At 38.7% G+C, this 21,623-nt stretch overlaps 1 protein-coding gene across 1 annotated transcript in view; it reads left to right on the plus strand.

Annotated features, from left to right (window-relative positions):
• stxbp4 (syntaxin binding protein 4) overlaps positions 1–20,861 on the plus strand; it is a 41,240-nt gene extending 20,379 nt beyond the window's left edge. The window contains exons 14-22 of the mRNA XM_035403201.1: positions 4,277–4,374; positions 4,932–5,028; positions 5,499–5,620; positions 5,893–5,982; positions 6,665–6,730; positions 15,204–15,380; positions 16,326–16,439; positions 17,822–17,871; positions 19,851–20,861. Coding sequence (XP_035259092.1) covers positions 4,277–4,374; positions 4,932–5,028; positions 5,499–5,620; positions 5,893–5,982; positions 6,665–6,730; positions 15,204–15,380; positions 16,326–16,439; positions 17,822–17,871; positions 19,851–19,998 — 962 coding nt within the window. The 3' untranslated portion in view covers positions 19,999–20,861. The remainder of the gene's footprint in view (positions 1–4,276; positions 4,375–4,931; positions 5,029–5,498; positions 5,621–5,892; positions 5,983–6,664; positions 6,731–15,203; positions 15,381–16,325; positions 16,440–17,821; positions 17,872–19,850) is intronic.
• Positions 20,862–21,623: the final 762 nt, after the last annotated feature.

Consider the following 21,623-nt stretch of genomic DNA (forward strand, 5'->3'; position numbering starts at 1 on the left):
AGTAGAGTAGAACAGCATGTACTCATTAAGTGTAAAGTCATGTAGGGTGCAAGATTCCACCTGGGGAAGTGCTGAACATTTCGGTACATTGTGTATCCACCCTGCAGCAATTCACTCCCGATGGATTGCCACAGTCATTTTGAATAGGTTTTGCCAATCTTCGTCACATCGACCATGCAGACTGATCAAAAAATCCCTTGCTCCCTTGTTTATGCACATTCCCAAAATTATGTCAGAAGTACGAGAAGTAAATTGGGAGTGATTTACAGAGATATATACATTTTCAGTGTCTTAGTCAGGTTTGATTGTTTTCTCTTAGTGCTTCACCCATTGTGAAATAGATTTATCTCCATTCCCATCTTGTGATACAGCAGAGCTATGTAAATGCTCTTTTTCTTCATACCATACTCCATGATGAGCCTCTGTGAGCTGACAACAATACTTTAAAATAACTTCAGTTTTTTTAAAGATTTTTTTGACCCTCAGGATAAAATAATGGATCACTTGTGGAGGAAAAGAGATGAAATGTTCATGTTTCAAAGCAAGTCCTTAGCCCTTTTGCTGTGGTGCGAGAGCTTGAGCATCATATGACTCAGTGTGTGCGCCACAAGGCATTTGGCTTTCTGTTGGTCCTCTTGCTAAGGGTTTTGTGTCCTCTCCTGCTCTCGGTTCCAGGAGGCACCATTGTGGTGAAATGCTCCCTGCGCAAACTTGTTCTGTTGAGGGGGCGAGGGTTCTCTTGCTCAGAGACTCTCAAATGCTGAGTGTTGGTATTTTTGTACGGGAATGACTCCAGTGTGCTTTTGCTATATGTGTGTGTGTGTGTGTGTGTGTGTGTGTGTGTGTGTGTGCGTGTGTGTGTGTGTGCATACGCGCACGTCGGATCATTATAAGATGTGGAGAGCTGTCACTAGGAGGACAGAAGTGGTATATGGTGTTCTGCACCAGGTAGTGGGTGGACAGTTTTATATGTGCACTACTTTAGCCCAGCTCTATTATAGCCCTTACAGAGAAGCTATGAAAAGCCCTGTCACTGTGCTCCTATCAGTGATCCACAATAATCCAGAGAAATATGACAAATATGGCTCTGCTTCTGTCCTTGGAATGATGGGCCAGACTATGAGTTGTGTTGATTTATGAAATGCCAAATTGACAATGGTAGCACAATTTTGCTGAACTTCACGGTTAATTTTTTATTTTTATTTTTTTGTGCTGATGAGATATGAAACTCCCTGTAAAAATACAAACTGAAAGGCATCACTGCATGTGCATCTCAGTTAAATGTGTAGAAATACTGTTACACCCTTTTTTAATATAAATGCTATAAATTGAACTTTTTAGTGTATGCACTCGGAATAATCTCTCCTTGGGTTTTACCCAAAGCAGTTATGTATTAGTAATGAGTACTAATTAATTTTTATATACAGTACCCAAGGAAATTATGATTACACTTTCAAGATATATCATGTTTTCCCAGAATTGAATTTTAAATATTCTAATAATGGTGTTCAATTGAACTGTTCTTAATAACTGTGGAAATATATATTACAGTTGGAATGATTTAGATGCCTGCTTTAGTGTATATAAAACACACATAACCAAACCACTGACTGCACTAGAGGTTTACCTTATTAATTATTATAATTACTTAATTAATTAATATTGAGCCGTTGCATTCTTAAATCCCCTTTCACAGCATAGTTAATTTATATATAATTGTGTGTATACACGTGTGTGTGTGCGTGCATGTGTGTGTGTGTGTGTGTGTGTAAGAATCTTGTCCATGGATATGTGCAAGGCAGAACCAGGGGTGGGCATGTTGTCTGCTCTAGTGTGTTAAATTAAATATCTACGACAGAGCAGAAGATATAGTGCAATAATAAGCGAACATACTGATTCATTTATTATCGTGTATCAAGGAGGATACACAAAGAAGGAAAAAACGAAATGCTTGCCCCGTTCTGGTGCCTAAGTAATCCGCTTGCTGGCTTGAAAATAAACCAAATCAAGTAGTTAAACTAAAGTCAATGTTCCAAAGAAAAATGCAAAAATCTAAAAAATAATTCTTGGAATTGTTTGGCTTTCACCCTCCATGATTTCCCCATGAATGTTCCCTCCTACTCAGTTGCTGCAGATGAATTTAATTTGGGCATTGATTGCTTAAGGTACTCAGCTGTGCTGGCTGGAGCACAGGGAAAAACTGCAGTACTGCAGGTCACCAAATGATGGAGCTAATGGTGAACAAGGTACTGCTCCTCCACTACCTTTCCCCTGCTGATGACCTTCAGGCTTTACAATAGATGTTATGTCCATAGCCTAGTAGTTGCAGACATTGTTCAGTTCTTTTTTCTTTTTCTTTTTTTTGATTGCACATGTCTTTTCACTGAGAATAGTGAAGCAAGAAAATAGCCAAGTATCTTGAGAACTTCATCTCTTCAGTTTGTGGTTGTTCTGCTGGTACTTGAAAGATGTGGAATCTTTCTTGAGTACTTCTAGAGAAAACAGTCTTTCATAAATATTTGCTCTTTTCTCGCATCATTTGTCAGGATTTGTAATACCTCATAACTGTTAACAGAGAAAGAGATGTTTTCATCAGATGGGATACCTAGAATGATTGTGGCTGATCATCCATATATTTGCTCCGGATGTGAAATTCTGAATGTAGATCTATAGTGTTACATTGGAACTCTGAGTCATGAATTCAAACATTCAAATCTCAAAAGCTGACCAGTCAGAGAAATTAACTGAACATATTGGGGAACTGAAAGAAAATAACACTTCCCCCTCTCTTAGTAGCTTGCTTAGTTAAGCTAGTGCAAAAGTTTGATGTTGAGAGAAGGGGGGGAAAACACTTGCATGAAATCACCACTCAAAGCATGTCTCGGTCAGATTGAATTGGGGCTTGAGTGCGGTACAGCTTTCGTGCTGCAGAAGTTGTTTGATACTTACAACAAGCTTCAACGGGCATAGCATGAGACAGGGGACAGATGGCACATGGCAAGCTGCCGGGTGAAGGAAGCGAGAGAGGCGGGGAGGCGACTGCCAGACTGCTCATTTGGAAGGTGTCGAACATCCTGCCTGTCTGTGAAATGACAACGTGAACAGCATGCTAACACCAGAGGAATTCCGTGTCACCCAAATGGATTTGGGTGCTTTTCTCTGATTTCTGTATTTAATCTTCTTTCGAAATAAGTGGTTGCATGCTAGATGACACCAAGAAAATTTGGTTCACAGAAATTAAGTTGAAGTCTGTGCCCACTGCGCAAATGTTGCTTGTGCTGTCTTTTCCATGGAGAAGTGCATTATTGGTGATGGCTAAGCTGTTCAGGAAGATCTATTAAGGCAATTTGCCACAGAAAACAAACTTTCATTAAGGCTGTTATCTTTTTTCCTAGTCTGTGTCTCCATAAGAGACCAACTTCAATATTCCCATATTTAGCTAAAATTATATTTAAGCGTTTTATTTCAGACCTTTCTAGATTGAAGCTTTTTCGATTTTCAGAACAACATTTGAAGACACCATTATACATTTGGTCTCAGTATAGTGATGCAGCCCATAGTCTGATATGGAGTCCCGGCTGCCACAGTGACTGGGGCCAGCAACCCTGCTCACTGGTCATACTTGGTCATGGTGGCACCCAGGAAGGGGAGGCAGTCAGCAGCTAAGTCCCTATCTTCTTGCTCAAGCAACTTGCCGACTTGGTGGCTGCAGTCTGTCTAGTTTGTATCCCTCCATAACAATGACAGCGCGGCTGTGCTGCAGAATTTAAAAAGTGGCAGCTGACAGCATATGCATCGGAGCTTCTAGGAGCTAATATAGGATGTTGCAAAAATTGTTCATAAAAACTCACAGGAGAAACGCGCAGACAATATTTTTGTGCTGTCCCTTTCACTGTCAACTAAAAGACTACCAGCAGCATTGATTGGAATCTCATTTTCTGCTCTAGTAAATTTGCATTTCTCATCTACTCAGTACCACTGAAATTCAGACGTGTCACTCCCACTCCCATCTTGCACACTGCCTGTTTCTGCACCATGTTTAGTCAGTTAGTTAGACTGAACAGCTGGAATATTCTGGCTTTATGAATTGTACCCCTTAAGTAGACTTTGCACAAAATTGTTCTAAAGCACCAATTCCTGTCAAGCTGATACAGTATGCGTTTTTTATTTCATCTTTCACTCATAGCTCACTGGTTTTCATGCCCTCGGGTCTTTTATTTAAGCCTTTTTAGAAAAGTTCTTATTTTTCTAACCTGCCTGGATTTTTTGTTTACAGATCTGGTTTCTGCCTGTGAAAGGGCAGACAGTTTGTCCACTCACAGGAAAGTTTCAAACAGCTTCAACAGCCGCCTAAAGCTCGAAAAGTTGAGGCAGGTCAGTCACAGTTAATTCAAAGTTTAAAACTGATCAGAATTGCACAATTTCTGCCTGCATTGGGTCAGACTTGCTTTGGCTAATGTGATGTGCCTACACAAGCTTTCAACGGATTCATCACTTGGTAAACTGTGATGAGTTGCTGAGAGGGCAGGGGTTGGTGGACTAATGCATGTGGTTAGAGCCTCTGCCCTAACCCCCACCCCAACATGCCTTGTGAAAGTTGATATGGACCAAAAGCGTACAGTGTACATGCCAGAATTCATTGCCCAGACCAGCACAGTTCACCCCTGGGTCTCTTCACCTGAAACTAAGAGGAAAAAGGTAGGCACTTAAGGGTAAGGAGTATTTACCAGCTTAAGGGTGCTAGCATAATAATGATTATTGATCAATATTATATATTCGTGTATTTACTTTTACATTTTCTACAAAAATTCCAACTGCACAAAAAGAAAAAATAAATAAAAAGGCAGCCTAGCTGCAATTTACCGTGCTGTACAATGAATGGAGACAAATGGAAAAACACTCTGTGTGATAAGTAGTGGCTGTGTCCTCAGGCGCTTGGGTACCTGGGAATAACGCCCACAGAAGATGAGTGGCAGCTGCTGAGAGAGAGGCTGAAAACAGATCCGGCTGGTACAGTGTCCTGCAGAGGTAAGAGGAAATCCTTCACTTTGCCACTGAGCTCCAATACGGTCCTTGCATGCTGGCCCATTGCCATCAACTGACTGGACCTGACGACTCCAGTAGTTCATCAAGTTCAGATGATGTTCTGATGTTTTATTTTGTGGTGGATAGAGGGTGGGGTACGTCTCAATCTTTCACCTAGTAGGCATATAGCATACTGAAACCACAGAAAATAAATTTGGAATGAATAATTATGAATCAGCTGTGTAAACAGAACATATATTGTTAAAGATGGTCCATGAAAAGGATTTGTGCCAAATTAATAGTACTGCCTTAGTATACGTGCTCAATCCCTGCATAACTGTGTACTGCTGTGATGATGAAAGCATTTTCTTGTCACTGAGTGGGGGTGCTTTTTTCCTTCACATTATGTCATAGCAGCTCAACATCAGCTTGCACGTGTCTAAATATACATGTTTTTATGTTGATTTGCTTAGATTTTGAGGCCATTACCAGAGAGCTCTTCAAGGTGCAGATCAGTGAATCTGCACTTCAAGGGTTAAGTAGATTTACATCTGATGATCTTACTAGCCTTCTGGAAACATCAAAACATCAACAGGTGGGTACTCCCAAACAATGCCATAGATTCAGTGCATTTATTTAGATGATAAACCAACCAATGCAATACTCATGCATCAATTATGAAATGGCAGCCAAGAAGCATGGCTGGGCAGAAACTGGATGTTTTAATTTTACCTGTTCCTTTTTTCTTCATCATCTTTGTCATTGTTTGGCTGCTTAGCTATACCTCAGTTTGACAATTATGTTGACATGGTTTTGATGGTACATTTTAGAGCAGATATTAAATTCATCAAACTGCGCATCCCCCAGGTTTATACATCAGATTCTGAAGACCTTGAAGAAATGGAGAGACTAAGGAAAGACCACATTGAGGCTTTAAGAGAAATAAAGAAACTGCAGGTAATTTTCAGACAACTGAGAAATACATATGATTCAGAGATCAGAAGTTGTTCATTTTGCTGTCAGTGGCATAAGAGCAGAAATATATCAGTAGCACTTACTAGAAGCAGAAGTTAACATTTAATATAAATCCTGTTAATTAATTTATAAGATCAATTGGGCATGTCATTTTACCCCAAATAAAGCAGCAGGAAAATAATAGGCTTAAGAAGATAATGGAAAGGGACACTAAGGATAAGAGATGGCTTGTTGGCTGTAAGGATGCCTGGTGTAATAAAGCATGGCTGGTATATATATATATATACTTTTGGGGCACATGTTCTGCTTAGTTTACAGACATCTAAATTGCACACAGACCTGCGGCAGAATTAGCTGAATGGATTTGCTGAAAATTTTATCACCAGATTTTAAATTTTATTAGTGAATTTTATTCACTAGGAAATTGAACAAAAAACTATTTCGGCACAGATAAGGATATCTTATTTTTTTACCAATATATGGATTGTGTATTTGTTTTACTCCTTATTTATCAACTGGCACAACACTTTTCCCCATATGGAATATAGGACCGAATCCTGTGCTTTTTAGTTTCCTCTTGTGTTTCCACCAAAATGAATCTGATTTTAAATATATTTGAATAGGCGGCATGTAATTTCTTTCTCACCTGTATTCAATTGTACAGGATCAGCTGGCTGAGTCAGAAGGCCTTCAGCGTCAAATGCAAGAGGAGCTAGTGAAGGTTAAGCAGGTAAATGGGAAGCATTTAAAGCTGTTGCTACATTTGTGCTGGTGCAGCGGGGCAGTTCGACAGGGCAGTCACTAGGGGGCGTTCTGCTCATACACCTGGCTGAGAGGAGCTGCTGTGCACTGTTGAGGGGGCCCTGAAATCTGACACTAGCCTCACACCAGTCCAGCCCCTTAAGCTGGGACACTGTGTTCTGGTACAGAGCTGTGGAGGGTCATGTATGTGATAGTATCTGTCAACATAAACACCAGAGTCCACACAATGTCAGAATTTTAAACATTCTAATCTCTTGCCATGGCACGAGCAAGACTGAGCATGCATTGGGTTCCTTATTTTTTGTGCCTCCAATATTTTGATATCTGGCTTACAGAATATGAAAAATGTACATTTCATTGTCTTGAACATCTTGGTTTAGATTGTGGTCTTATAGTTGATGTAATTATTTAGATTATTTTAATGGGAAATATGCATTGTTCCTCTGACAACCTTAGTTACAAATATCAGAAATAATTATGCCGTTTTGGTACAATTATTTGTAATTTAAAGATAAATTTTTCATGGATTGATAAACAGTAGGACAGTAGGAGTGTTGTTTCAGCAAATGGAAACATGAAACAAGGTGCATTTATGTTCAGCTGTTTTTGTATCCTTGTTCTATGAGGTGAAAGTTACAATTTTACTGCTCTGTTTGAGAACTTGTGAGTGAGAAATAACTCAGTAATTAAAAAAGACCAAGAACTGGTTTCTTTGCCTCAGCACACTACAAATATGAAGGTAAAGTGAGAGTGCACACAAGGGCTGTGCTGGGCTGTGGATGTGCTGTTCTAGAGCGGGTAGAATGAGTTCTTTGACTTCTCCACGCTCTTTACAGTTCTCTGAGCGGTGCTCCAATCAGACAGCTGGGCTGACCAACACCACACCAAAGATTGGCCAAACTGTGGGGCCCAGGGGCTACAGATGGGCCTCCATGATTTAAACGCATCCAACACTGTGGCGAGCTCACACGCAGAGCTGAGAAGCATGGTGCTCTGTTGTCAGCTGACCCATAGTTTCAGCGAGGTAACGGAGTGCTCCACAGTGCCTGAAACATCCCTGGGCCAGACGTGGCCTTGCTCTGGCCCCTGCTTTGACAGGAGCCTCTCATGGAGCTTTTTTATTGCGTACATAGAGTATGTGGGTGTATCCTGCCATGAATGCTCTTTTCATGAAAGTGATGGATAAATGGTTCACCTCTTTGTCACGCTGTCTGTCTTGTTTGATTCTTGGGGCCCAGGAGAGGGCTGAACTGTGCTGAAAGGATCCTCTTACTGCCCATTGGGAAAAACGGTCCTGAAGTTTTAGCAAGTTGATGTGTAACAGAGCAATGCTTTGGGAGGGACCTGTGATTTCCTGAGTTTACTCTATGTCCACTATCTACCTAAGCCAATCCAGAGAATTTAACCTTTGTCAAAAGTAGAGAAAAAAGGGGGTGACCTTTGATGAATCTACTATGAATCTTCTGTACGCTGATGGATTACTGATGATGTGGCCGATATTGTCTTGTTGTGTTTTTTACCAATTGAACACTTGCAACATTAACAAAATGGAGACACGTTCACCATGTTTACAGAACAGTACTGTTTCTGAAGCGAATGAGTAAGCCAAACTAGACAAGTGGATTGAACAAATTGACAGCTAAATAAACTGTGTGGGTGCCATGGGGCATGCTTTAATTAAACATGATTTCAGATACATCAATTATATGTGCAATGCCCAATACTGTCATTTAATGTATTGGTTAATTAGAGAAAATATTGGTTGATTGTAATAACAAATCAACATTTTACCCATCATTAGACTCTGATTCAGTGTATCCAGTCTTTAACATTCCACGATGAATTCAAGGAGATCTTATTTGACACTTTATATGTATTCTTATGCAATGTGAATGACATTTTAAAATGGTGTGCAGAAATGAAATGTACTACCTACTTAAAAACTTCATGCAAAGTTCAGGGCAAAGTGGCATGTGTTCTGATTGAATGTGATCATGAACATGCCAGTCAAGAAGGCATCACATAGACTGACAGCTCTTGACATTTAGGAATCTGAGGACATCCATTTCAAAGTTTTCCTTCACTGTTTGAAAAAGAAGGCATTGTGGGAAACCATCCTGTGTTAATAAGATTGTGTATTCATTTTTTAAATTCTGCCAGGCCTCTTACTTGATGCGCTGATTGCAAAAATGTCAGAATGCAACAGACATCGAATTTTTACAGTCCTCTCGCTGGAATGTGTTTCAGTGCAGGTTATTAATTGATAGGGCATCTCACAAACATGGATGGTTGCTGAAATTAGACAGTCAATCTGTTGAAACGCCATGAAAACTGCCAACAATTTAGCTGATTATTTTAGTCACATTCCGTGAAATATTCATGCAGAGTTGGAATGGATTAATTTTCAAGAAAGAGCCCTTCCACCGTTATAGTCACTAGAGTGAGCTTGTAACTTTGGTGGTGGCTTTATTTAAGCACTTTCAAATCTTTCATGTGAAAGCTAGTGCATTAGATTGTCATATCATATTTTATTGTGCTATTACAACAGAGAAAATGACATAATGTTGAGAGCTATTTACATTTGCCATTTACCAACTGAATTTAAAAGGGATTAGATGGTCGTGGTATTTTGTTACTTGGTCATGAATAACATTCCCTGAGTGAAATGTTGCTAAAATATGAAAACATGCAACAGTGCAACAGGCTTTGTGATGGAAAATGGCAATATTCCTGTAAATATATGTATTGTTAATACTCAATGATGGAAATGAGAATAACACAGATATACAATATAATAAACGGATACTGCACTCTGTCTAACAGTCATCAGAGAGATTTTCACAATTCTGTTGGGCCAAAGAAAAACAAGCATTGTTTTGTAACAGGATCGCCAATCTCCGCATGAACAAGGGAAGCAACAAATTCGAAGGTGGCGGCAGTACCAGTGCTAACACAGAGCACTGTTTTATTAGCTGCACCGGGCCCCTGAAACTCTGCCATCAGGCTCACCGAAGGGAGCACGGGGCTGAGCCTTGCGTATTTCCTCCTTGTTATTGTGGGGTCACAGAAACCTGTCGGCCCTGCTCATGGCTGTCCTCGTCTCTGCCCAAATGGGAGGTGTCACAGCTGCACTCCAAGAGCACCACGCTGTGCTCCATTTGCTACAGGAACCCTTAAAAAGACCGTCCCAGGAGAGCAGAAAAAGCCCATCAGTGCAGAAGAGTCTCTCAGATGGTATTTTAATCCCTGGGCAGCATTTCACCATTGACTTACTCCCAGTCTCCTTCCTCTCCACTCTCAGTCCACTCTTCTCTCTTCGGGCTAAGATGTTTAATTACAAAGACTGGCAAGTGAATAGCTTCATAAACGCTAAAACAATGCCTGTGATTACGTATCCCACAATGCCCAACACTCCCGCATCTTTTCCATCCATGAATGTACCCAAACAGGCACTGCTCTTGGGAGTTCGCCTACACCTCAGATCTTTGAGATGGACCTGTATCCGCTCTAACCAGCACAGCATGAGATAATATTATCTGGCATTAGAGGTTGGAAAAAAAGATGAAAAAATAAAACATTGATTTCATAACATTTAAGTGCCATTGGCAGTACCTCAAATCTTGTATTTTTACAAGCATTAAGAATGGGGGCTTATAATAGAGTTGTAATTGGGAAGGTTATGCTGAGGTAAACAGAGAATGGTTCCTGGATGTTTTGTTACTTCCTGTCTAGAATGCTGTACTTGAGTGCTAGTGAGCCAGAGATGTCCGGTATAGAGAATGTTTTATAATAAACTGTAGAGGGCCCTGACTAGAACTAAACTATGTGACACTGAACACAATCACAACTGATGATTAAACAAAAATATTTACATTTCCAGTGGTATTCATTTGTGGCGTATGCTGTAACAGCATTACTGCTATGTAGCTGCCATTTTCATATGTATATTTGTTGCCTTGTATATGGAATTATATGGAAAGACACAAAACAGAAAAGATTATGATGTTACACTGAATGGAACAGATGTTGTTGAATGACAGAAGCACATAGTGTCAACCATATATTGCCATGATAGCTGTATCTGTAACATAAATATAAATTATGTTTAATGGCAGTCTGTTTTTTATTTTTTTATTTCAACCCATCCTACAGTAATTTATGTCATGTGAGTACACAAAGCGTCTTGCTATCTTGTCTCCTTTTGAACCGATCTGTGTGGGTGCAGTCTCTACTGGAACAGGCCTATGTGGCTGTTTAAAAATAAATACTCCGGAGTGACCTACATTTTCCCTGGCATCAAAAGTGTGCCATACAGGGTTACATGCAACGGGAAGCACCATGTGTGTACAGGATGCAGGGATCCGGCTTTACCTGACATATTTGGAACCAGGAACCCTCATTGCAATAATTGTTTATGCCTTCTTTATGCTGCACTATATATATTTCTTGCATCTTTGCTTTTGCCTTCTTTTGAGGCATACCTGAATATGCCAAGGTTCATGCATTTTATGTAACTACACTTTGTTCTTTTCACTGTGCCATCAATTATTCTTTTGTGTGAAATGTACAAAAGATTCATTACATTACAATTTGCCTTTGATGTCTTTTGTAGTGTTTGATTTGATGACCCGATGTGGTAGTTAATGAGGATACTGCTTTTAATCACCTAACAATACGTTATCCTCCTGGCTTGGTTAATTACGGTCCATCATTTTACAGTTTAAATGAATGATGGCAAATTAAGGGTTTTCATTAAGACTTATAAAGGTGTTTCTCTTTTTGCTTTCATTTTCCTATTTTTCACATTCAAGTAAGCACCTTTCTTAGGCTTGTATGGTCTCAGAAAATGAGCTCTTTGCAATTCACATACAAGGTTGAAGAGGCAACTAGTCGACCAGCCAGCATTCTAATCGGTCATCACTCTCCGCATGTAAGGGGCATGGAGAGGCTATCTGCAGTTTCCTAGGAAACAGTCAAAGAGAGTGACGTCTTTGTCATGTAATCACAGAGTTAGATCAGCTCATCCTATGCTGATCAGTTGTCTCTCCTTCCTGCTAGCTAGTGGCCTGATATCAGGTTCACGTAATATCACACAGTTCAAAGCAATACAAATCAGACACTAAGGGCTGCCCAGCAGATATTACTGTGGGTTAGATATTACTCTGGATGCCCATGCTGTGTAGTCTGTCTTGGCTGTTATGATTTATTTGGATATGCTGGTGTGGTTACATGCCATGAGGAATTCTCATTGAAAGTTAACTACAAACATTCTGCACTAGCAATGCTTGAGTTTTTAGAGATGAGAATGGGGAATATGGAAAATAAATTGGCAGTAAAATAGAAATAAATTTTGTCACAAATTTTAAGTGATGCCATTGGAATATCAAGAATAGCATGTGTGAAATGCTGGCAAGCACTGAACAGTCCATGGCATCCCTTATGGAAATAGAATAACTTGAAAATACATTGAAATAATATATGTTTTGTATAAGCTGTTAAAACATGCCACAATGTATGCAAAAACGGTTGGCACTTTCAGATTCTATTATATACACATTTACCTCCAACTTTATTTGGCACCTTGGAAAAGATGAGCAAAAATGGCTGTATAAAGTAGAGGCTAGGGGGTCATCATCAATTAAATAAAAGGTCAGTTGAATCATAAATATCAGAAAGTACTCAGAATCAACCAAGAAATGACTTATTGTAATTGTGTAAAATAATAATATTTTCTTATTTTCCACTTTTTCTGAACATACAGCATGGCTATCGTTTCATTTCATACAGCCTTTTTACTAAACATCATCAAGGATGTGAATAGTTTTATAATAAACATTACACTTCATTTACATTACACACTAGTGCTCTCTTTCTTCTTAATGATGTTTTTGTATCCCCAAGTTTTTCATTGGCACTACTCTACTCATTTTGACAAATACTTAATAACTTCAAAGGCAATTAAAAGCCTAGAATCAAGACTAGATATTGAAATCTCTCTTATACCTGCATGAAAGAAGCAATTGAACACCTGACTAATCAGAAACACCTGTGACGCTACTTGTCCCAAACATTATGGCGTCCCAATGGAGGCGACTATATAAAACTGTAATTTCTACATGGTGAAACTGAGATTTAAAGAAATACCCTATGGTAAAAGCTGAGAATCTGCACTTTAACCACGTGTTAATGTTTTATTACAAATCTAAAATTGTGGAGTACAGAGACAAATCAAGAAAAAATATGTCTGTCGTGAACATTATGCTGACTGTATTTACCGTTACATATTGCAAAAATGTACACATTTGTACAATACATTGCAGTATATTATTTTTCTGTAAGGGCTGACCTTAGGGAGCCAAGGACTTTGAGGCATGTGGCACCATTAAGTGAAAAAAGTGTGTTAGGTGAGCAGAAAAGCTCGCATTTTGTGCTGGAAGGCAGCTCATTCCATTTTACTCCAAATTTCGTCATACTCACTAGGCAGATTAAAAACTCTCAGGACATTCTGATGCACAATATTTTCAGCAATTTAACATGTTCAACTGAAAGAATGGATGGGTCTTTTTCTAAAGGGTAGCCTTTATGCCATGTAAGTGCAGTCATTTTTATTATGTCTTTGCTGGAAGGACACTCATCACAAGATACATATAAATCATCATAAATCATACCAATACAGCATGATACGAACCATGTTATTGTGAGATTTATGGAATATATAGTACTATACCATAGTAAAGCAGAAGCTTGGTCTGAGAAAGAAGAAATGTGTAAATGGAAAAATATGTAAATGTACAGCACATTTGTGACTTAAATTTAATTCAAAACAGTGGCAAGTGATGCTGGAGTTGGCTCTTTTTGTGATTTCTTTATGCAAATAGAGATACTCAGAGCAAATAAACAAAACCTCTGGAAACTCTTCAGTGTTGGAAAGCAGCAGGTGTTAATTTGCTTAATGTAATGAAATTGGAAGAACACAGCAAGAAACCTTGCCTTCTGTATATTAAATATAATTATGTATCTTTGCAAGCAAGCCAAAGAACATTCTGCATAATTAGATTGCTATTTTTATTACTCAGACCTTTCACTAGTTTTAGATTCTCTAACTGGTATTTTTAAAAGTCATGGATTAAACTAAGGCCACAAGGTAATTTAAAAGATGAGCGTAAAAATATGTTAATTTAAAATATTGTTCAGAGGTCAGGAATGATGTGATTTTAGCTACTTTGTGTGCTTTGGTTATGTCTGGTTCATGCTTATTTCTGGATTTTTTGTGTATAGGATTACCAGCTGATTTGTGACTCCACAGCTTTATACTTAATTCATTCATTCAGTTTATCATTCAGTGAAAGAAAAGGAAACATTTTAAATTAAATTGATCTCCCTATGGGATATTTGAACTTGTAAGTTTTAGTTTCTGTTCATTTGAGAAAATATTTTTTATTGCATAATGAATTTCAGTACTTTCAGTAGCTACTGTGAAGAGGTGATGTGGCACAATATGTTTCTAAAGGTTCTACTTTTACTTAGAAGCGAGGGCTGGTTGTGATTGGAGTATCCCCTCCACATCTGTTCTCCTGCTCACAAACAATAGTTTTTTCCCACTCGTTGCTAGTTAATCTTTGAATAGCAAGCAGATCTAGCGATAAACTGAAGGTATTTGGCCTAAAGAAGGGGAGGTAAACAGACAATCATCATAATGTCTGTGTGGTATTTTCTTTTCCAGCCTTTTAGAAAGTCTCCCTCCTGAATGTGACCAACAGTTGGACCATCAATAGTATTGCATAAGTATAAATCAGGCTTTATCAATGGCATATTCTGTGTTGTAAGGCCAGAGTTGTTGAATTCATCTACCCCCTTCTGTATTATATGGGTCCGTCTGACAGTGAGACGAAATGGTGGAGCAGTTTGTGTCCACCATGATCAGGGGAGACTCAGATTTTCATGATGGGAAATTTTGAGATGTAAGGTAGATGTGGCTGTACAGATGAGTATGGATACCCCATGATATCAAAGCCATACAGCTTCTTTTAGTGCTGCTTTTGTACTTCTGCATGACCCCAGTAGCTGTACATAACTGCACAGTGCACTTTCAGCATCTGTTGCATAAGGTGTTTACCAGCTGTGATAATGTCCTGTGCATCCATCAAGTTGTCTTGTCTGTGAAGCATAGGCTTGTCTGTGCTCGTCTCACAACCCATCATGCAAAACAAAATCATTAGAGCGGTCAATACAAAGAATGCAATCAAGCAAGACAAAGTGAAACCAGAGCAAATTATCCACGCTCCATTGTTGTCATGTAAGGTAGGCATGTGATTTAATGACGAGCCATTTTGGGCCTGCTTGCCTGTGGCCTGTGTTGTCTGTGCGGGCTCTACTGGGGAGGCCTCCAGGATGCCAGCTTACAATGGAATTTTTGTACTTGTGATGTAATTGCTGTACAGGACGCAAAATCTGGAGCTGAGGAGACTCAATCTATCCGGACCCGGATCTACCTGGCAGAGGCTGCTCAGATGCAAGCCCGGGGCATGGAGATGGACTATGAAGAGGTCATCCGCCTGTTGGAGGCAGAGATAGCTGAAATTAAGTCACAACTAGTTGACAAACCCACCCATTTTAAGGTAGCAGCAGGCTGGTCTGCATGTCACTTCCTCCTTCCTCATGTGCTCTCAAATACTCCAGCCCTGGTTTTATATCTCTCTTGTTCCCTGTAAAGTAGGTCACTGTTTGCTTTGTATTATTCAGTAACTGAGATGATATGCAGCAACGAGTTTAATGTTATCTTTGTGACTTCTATTTATGTAGTTATTTTTAGGGTGAAAAACAATCTTACAGGTCATTAGAGCATTAAACATGTCTTTAGGTAGTTCTATAGGTAGTTAACATTTCATTTGAAGGTATCATCATTTTCTTCGCTGGCATAAACTACATTGTGATTTCTTGCTGTTCATTCAATTTCTATTGAGCTGAATTTCTGATGCAAAATAACTTACATGAGGCAATACTTTTTCCAGTTTTTAATATTTAGGCTGTACCAATGCCATTTTACTTTAAAAAATGTTGATAAACAGTTTGTTAAGCTGATCTTAGCAGGGATAGGGATGTATAGTACGTGCACAATAAATTGTTATATATATTTTTTTTAAATGGTAACTTAAATCCATAGAATATTTGAAGATGTTTATTTAAAGAATCAAAATAACTTTTTTGACAGTTTGTTGTGAGCAAGCATAGTATAGCACAGTATGGAGTTATAGCATGTATTAAATGCTAAAGGACAGTCAAATATAAAAGGCATTTATATAGTTCATTTTTCTGACTTGACGACAGGACTTTCAACTATAAACTGTGGAGGTGCAGTTTTGTATTATTTTGGCATACTTCAATTGTTGGTGCTTTCTTTGCATATAAAATAGGCACTACTTGAACCATACCAGAAAATGGTGAAAAAGGTTTACCCCAAATAAGTGCTTTTCAGCTTCTCTGTTGATGTGGGTACTCACGGATCAGTAGCAGGTGTTATTAACCTTAATCTCATTTATGTTTTGTTGTTGTTTTTACAACAGGAAATACAGGATTTAACAAAAAGAGCTGCTGTACTGGAGAGTCAGTTACGCAAGTCTGAGGCTGCTAAAAAAGATCTTGAGGTGTCCACGGGGAAGCTGTTGCAATTTGTGGAGGTAAACCACACACAATATGAGATTGACATAAACTGTCTGTGTTTTTTAAAAGTCAAGTTAAATGGTGACCTTGTTGTGGGCTCTGAAGATAAGCTTATCTAACCTTAGTCATGCCTGAAGCAGGGTCACACTGAAGTTAGGGTATTTCTGTCAGCAGTTCAAACCATTCAAGTTAGCTCAGGCTTCCAATGTCTCTCCATCAATTTTGTGTCTTGATTTGATTGATTCAATCAGGACTAAAGTCAAATAAGGGCAAGTGTTACTGTTCTTCTGAAACACCATTTGTCAAGTTCATATTGATGATTACTGAACTTTCTAAACTGTGAAAAACACATACTTGCATTTAATTGGATTAGTTGATTGATGACAGGTATTACTATGAGGAACAGAACAGGACTATCCAAATTATGCATGATATGCCCAATGCATTCCTGAGTCTTTTAGAGCATTTTTTAAAAGTTATTGTGGTCAAGAACTCCAAATTTGTGGTGGTGTAGTGGTGTTTAGGTCAGCAACATCTAAAGCTATCAAGCTGTCAGGGCCTGTACTAGCTGATGTAGCGCAGGTTAAACCACTAAAAAGGTTGAGGTTTGTTTTTCTGGGGTTGTTTATTTGTTTATTTAATTAATTATTTATTTATTTTTTACCACAAAGGCAATTACACACAATTAGTCTTCCTTGAAATGAGAAAACTGTCCTTTTCATTTATTCAGTACTGAGAAATAATCTATTCTGGATTGATTGGCCTGATTCCAGAGAGAGATTTCCTGCAGGAATTGCACCACAGGGGCAAAGCCACTGGATTTAATAGAGCTTTCAGGGCTTTATTTGTGTGCCTACTGTGGGCATTCATCTGGTGAAATAATTTGGGTTAATACAAGTTCACACAAAACACTAAATAGATTGTTTTGATTTAAATCTGAGGGAAGGGTCACAAGTTATTCTGCTAATGGCATTATGTAATTGGAGCACATGATAAATGTTTGACGTTGACGCTGACATAGAATTCACTTGCTTGCACTTAAAAGAACAAAATACTTCTGGTTCTCTTTCTTTCTGACTTGCTGGCACAGTTTACCACTGTAATATTGATAAGGAATGTACTGTACTGTTTACAGTTTTATGGTGGCGGGGCAGAATGCAGTGTACAGTTCTTTTCCTGAAAGGTCTTTCCCTCCAAAGGATGAGCTGCTTTTTTGTTACATAGCCGGCACGTGCAAGTGGCAGCTACACAAACTACACTCTAAGTCTTTCTTATTTTGTCATTAATTTCAACCATACAAAACCACACCAAGGGTCTCAACCTTTCTCACTCTCACTCTCACTCTATTGTTTTTTCATTTATTTGAGCTGTTTAAACAGGTGTCCTTGTTTTCCCACAGATAGTCCAAGACTTCCTCACAGAAAATCAAGCTTCTCTGAGAAATTACAGGTAAAAATAAAATTTATATTGGAATTTAGCAGGCCATATATTTTTTTATTTATTGGGTACTTATTTGGGACAGCACAGTAAAAATTGATGCTGCCAAAGCAGAATCCGACACATCGTACCTGTGTTTATTGATAAAGATGATTTCCAACACAAGTCTCTTATTGGGCATTGATAGTTTGGGGCATTGACCACCATGTATCATGAAAAAAATGTATGTTATGTATATCTCTGTAATGGGAAAATAAATAGATAATTAAAAGGTCACTGTACCTAGAATAGCCTATGCAACATGAAAAAACAAGGTGAGTGTTTGGTTCATGAATTTTCATGACTCAGGCTGTTAATGGTACTGTTCACCTTTCACAGGGTTCATTTTCAATGCTGCTTAAATGTGGTTAAAAAAAAGGATGTTTTCAATCAGCTAAAGCTGTTAATTGATACATGTACGGTATTTTCTTCATAAGAAATAGTATAACCTTTAATCTACCTGACCTAAAATGTGTTCTATACAAAATATTGAAGCCCTGGATTTTAAAAGGATCATGTTTTTATGCCAGTCACCAAAGGGTCAGCTCAGTTAGCATGACACACTTTTCAAACAAATGTGTCCGATTTCACAGAAGGATTTATACAAAGAAAATGCTCACTTGTTGCTATGGGCAACACATTATGGAGCCTATTGAAAACAGAGCTCTTGGATCACCCAACCCCCCACCCCCCCCAAAGGAAGTGTGGGTAATTCTGGTGCTTTGTCCTCATCTTTACGCTACACAGTTCCTCACCTCCATGTTCCATTAAACACACAGAGAGAAGCAAAGCACAACAGCAAAGGCAAGGGATTATTGTTTGAGTCAATTAGTGCGCAAAAAAAAAAAACATAGCTTCAATTCATTATTCCCTTCCATCTGTGATTTGTAGAAAACAGTGAAGGTGAGCTCATTTAGACAACCTCCAGCCAACCAGCATACCACCCCTATGCTTAAATGACTATGTGCTGAGAAGGTTCCGGTTTTGTAAGTCACACTTTGCCATTTGGATTCATGTACCAAATGGAGCTAGAAAAGGCACAGGCACATTTTTACCTTCCTCTTGAAAATAGGGAAAATAGAAACTACATACTCTGTACAATGAAATGTTTTGTCTTCAAACTTTTTTGCTGATCCTGACACATACATTACAGCAAATACTGAGGTTCTCTGATGAAGACCCTACTGGCTGGGGAGCCCATTAAGGGTTTAACCCTGTCAGTGTAACCCTACCTAAAACCAATCAATCACCATTCATTCCAATCATAATATCAACACTGTGCCCTGGTTTTCAGCATGGCTGTCCGTTGACTGAATTGCTTTCATTCACATTAGGTCAGTAGCACAATACTGCCATGAAAAAAAACACTTACACAAACCACGACCATGGAGAATTCAGGATAAGGAAATTGTGCGTTCAATTTATTCTATGCATTGTGAAAAAAAAAAATCTCTTTGTCAAGAAAATGTCCAACATGTTCTGGTTTCCAGAGCATTCGCTGGGATTATGAAATCTTTCTCCCACAATGCAACTCCTGAAAAAGGGGACAGAGACGAGAGAATGTATCAATGTTGGCAGAAATGTGTGAGGATACTGTTTTCCTTCAGAGAAAGGGAGCTTTGTGCACAGTGCAGTTAAAGGTTGATTCCTTTGTGAAGCATAAAAATGTATGCACAACTGAGGCAACACTTAATTCAGTTTTAAAAGCTGTATGATTGAAAGAAACAAACTATAACAGTGAACTATTCAAGGGCATTTTGGGTGAGTATTTTATTTATTGCCTTTGCTTTGAATCTGCATATGAGTGATATTAACAAAATGTGAAGACTGGTTTTGCATGGCCCTATTTATGCCACTACAGTTATACTGTGCATTCTGCAGCAAAGTAGAGTCACTGGTGAGAAAGTAGGTTTTAAGATTGGTCCTCTAAAAATGGGGATGTTTTCTTGCAGTGCACCTAATGACCCAAGGATTGGCTTTTTCCAAGCTGGGGCAGCTCGATTTGACGGGAAAACACCTTTGACTGCCTCAACACTTGTTTTGGAGGCCAGGGAACTCACCCGGTCCATTAAAGCCATTCTTGAAGCGGATTGTAAGTGATCTAATGCTGTATATTCTAGCATTGTGCATTCAATAGGAAAAAAGTGTCCTTTTGTGAGTTGTCTTGCATCAAATCTATTAGATAAGGGATTCACGCCATTCAGGTCGACTGATCACCAATTGTTTAAGTAAGGATTGCTATCTGTAAAAATCAATGATATACTACTGTTATTTGCTGTAAAAGTGTTAAAGTGTCATCCTTGTTTACATTCAGCTATCGTTAACATTTTTTTAACATTCGTTAATTTTTTAAATGGGACTTATGCAGTATAAATCCTACTACTCTCATACTGTTATCAATGAGAACTGAAAAGCATGGCAAAGAAAAAAAACGTGTGTGTGTGTGCGTATGTGCATGCGTGTGTGCGTGCGTGCATGCGTGCGTGCGTGCGTGCATGCGTTTGTGGTATATATATAGCCATTTAAAAGTTGTGAAGTTGTCAACAAAGTCTAAGCACCTTTGATGATGATAATGTTAATAGAACATTCCAAGGGCTGGTTGCACCAGCTGGACTTACCCTTGGCTTGATGTTACATCCTGTGTAGGACATTGCATCAGAAGCTGTATTAAATGAGATGTTGGATATACACCTGTTGCGCTACCTGGACATATCTTTATGTTTTGCCTGGGCATAAGTCAAGCACCAAGTACAGACATTAGGAGGCATTGGTTAAACTGGTTCTCCACAAATGAAATTGAGATAAATTATGAGTAGGCTATACTGTGTTTGTTAACAAAACAATATTGTAATGACTTGTAAATAGATTGCACAACAAGAAGCCAATAAAAATGTAATTTGAGATTAAAGCATTAAAGCATGCTTACATCTGACCGAGACATTAAATATCTATATCAATTTACAGATTTGCTCTCATCTGTGGTAGGATTATGTTTCAGCTGAATTGGTGTGCCATCACCCACTGTGACTGAATATTGGTTTTATGCACATCATGTGTCAAAATATTGTGGAGTGATATGAAAAATCTACCACATGCTGTGTCACCCTCAGACTGACTTTTTATATCTGGCAGTCAGTGCGGTATTGTGTTTTCTTGCAAGATTAATTCAAATCACTTTCATGTTTCTGAATACATTGTTTTAATATGTTATTATATCAATGCAATTATACAAATAGTTTTTTTTCTCTCTAAAAATGCAGATACGGTTTAGTAATACGTTTGTGTTGCTGCTGCTCCAGTAGGCTATTTGCTATTTTGAAATGTAAAGGCTAATATTATCAGTTTAGCAATAACTACTGATTTTATTTACAGGAATGTGAAATACAGCACATGCATCATGAACACAAACAGCCACAGGTGTAACTAAGCTTACTTTAGGTTGGTGCAACTGGTTTAAGGACCAAATTGGAATTAATGCTGCAAGCCAACTATTTTACTTCATAACCTGCTGGTTCAGCTGGTCCCAAATGAAGAGAATGTCACGAGCAGAAGTGTTCCAATGGAGGTTCTGTGAGAGGGAAGGTGAATGCTCCAGCAGCAGTGCCATTTTTTAAGGTTAAAAGCACTGTCTGAAGACACTCTGTGCTGTGCACTCTGGCCCCCATCTTGTCCATGCCCTTTAAGCAGCCATGATTGGATCAGATGCTGGGAGGCATAGTTGTTAT

This window comes from Anguilla anguilla, chromosome 2, assembly GCF_013347855.1.
Source record: "Anguilla anguilla isolate fAngAng1 chromosome 2, fAngAng1.pri, whole genome shotgun sequence".
Lineage (NCBI taxonomy): Eukaryota > Metazoa > Chordata > Actinopteri > Anguilliformes > Anguillidae > Anguilla > Anguilla anguilla.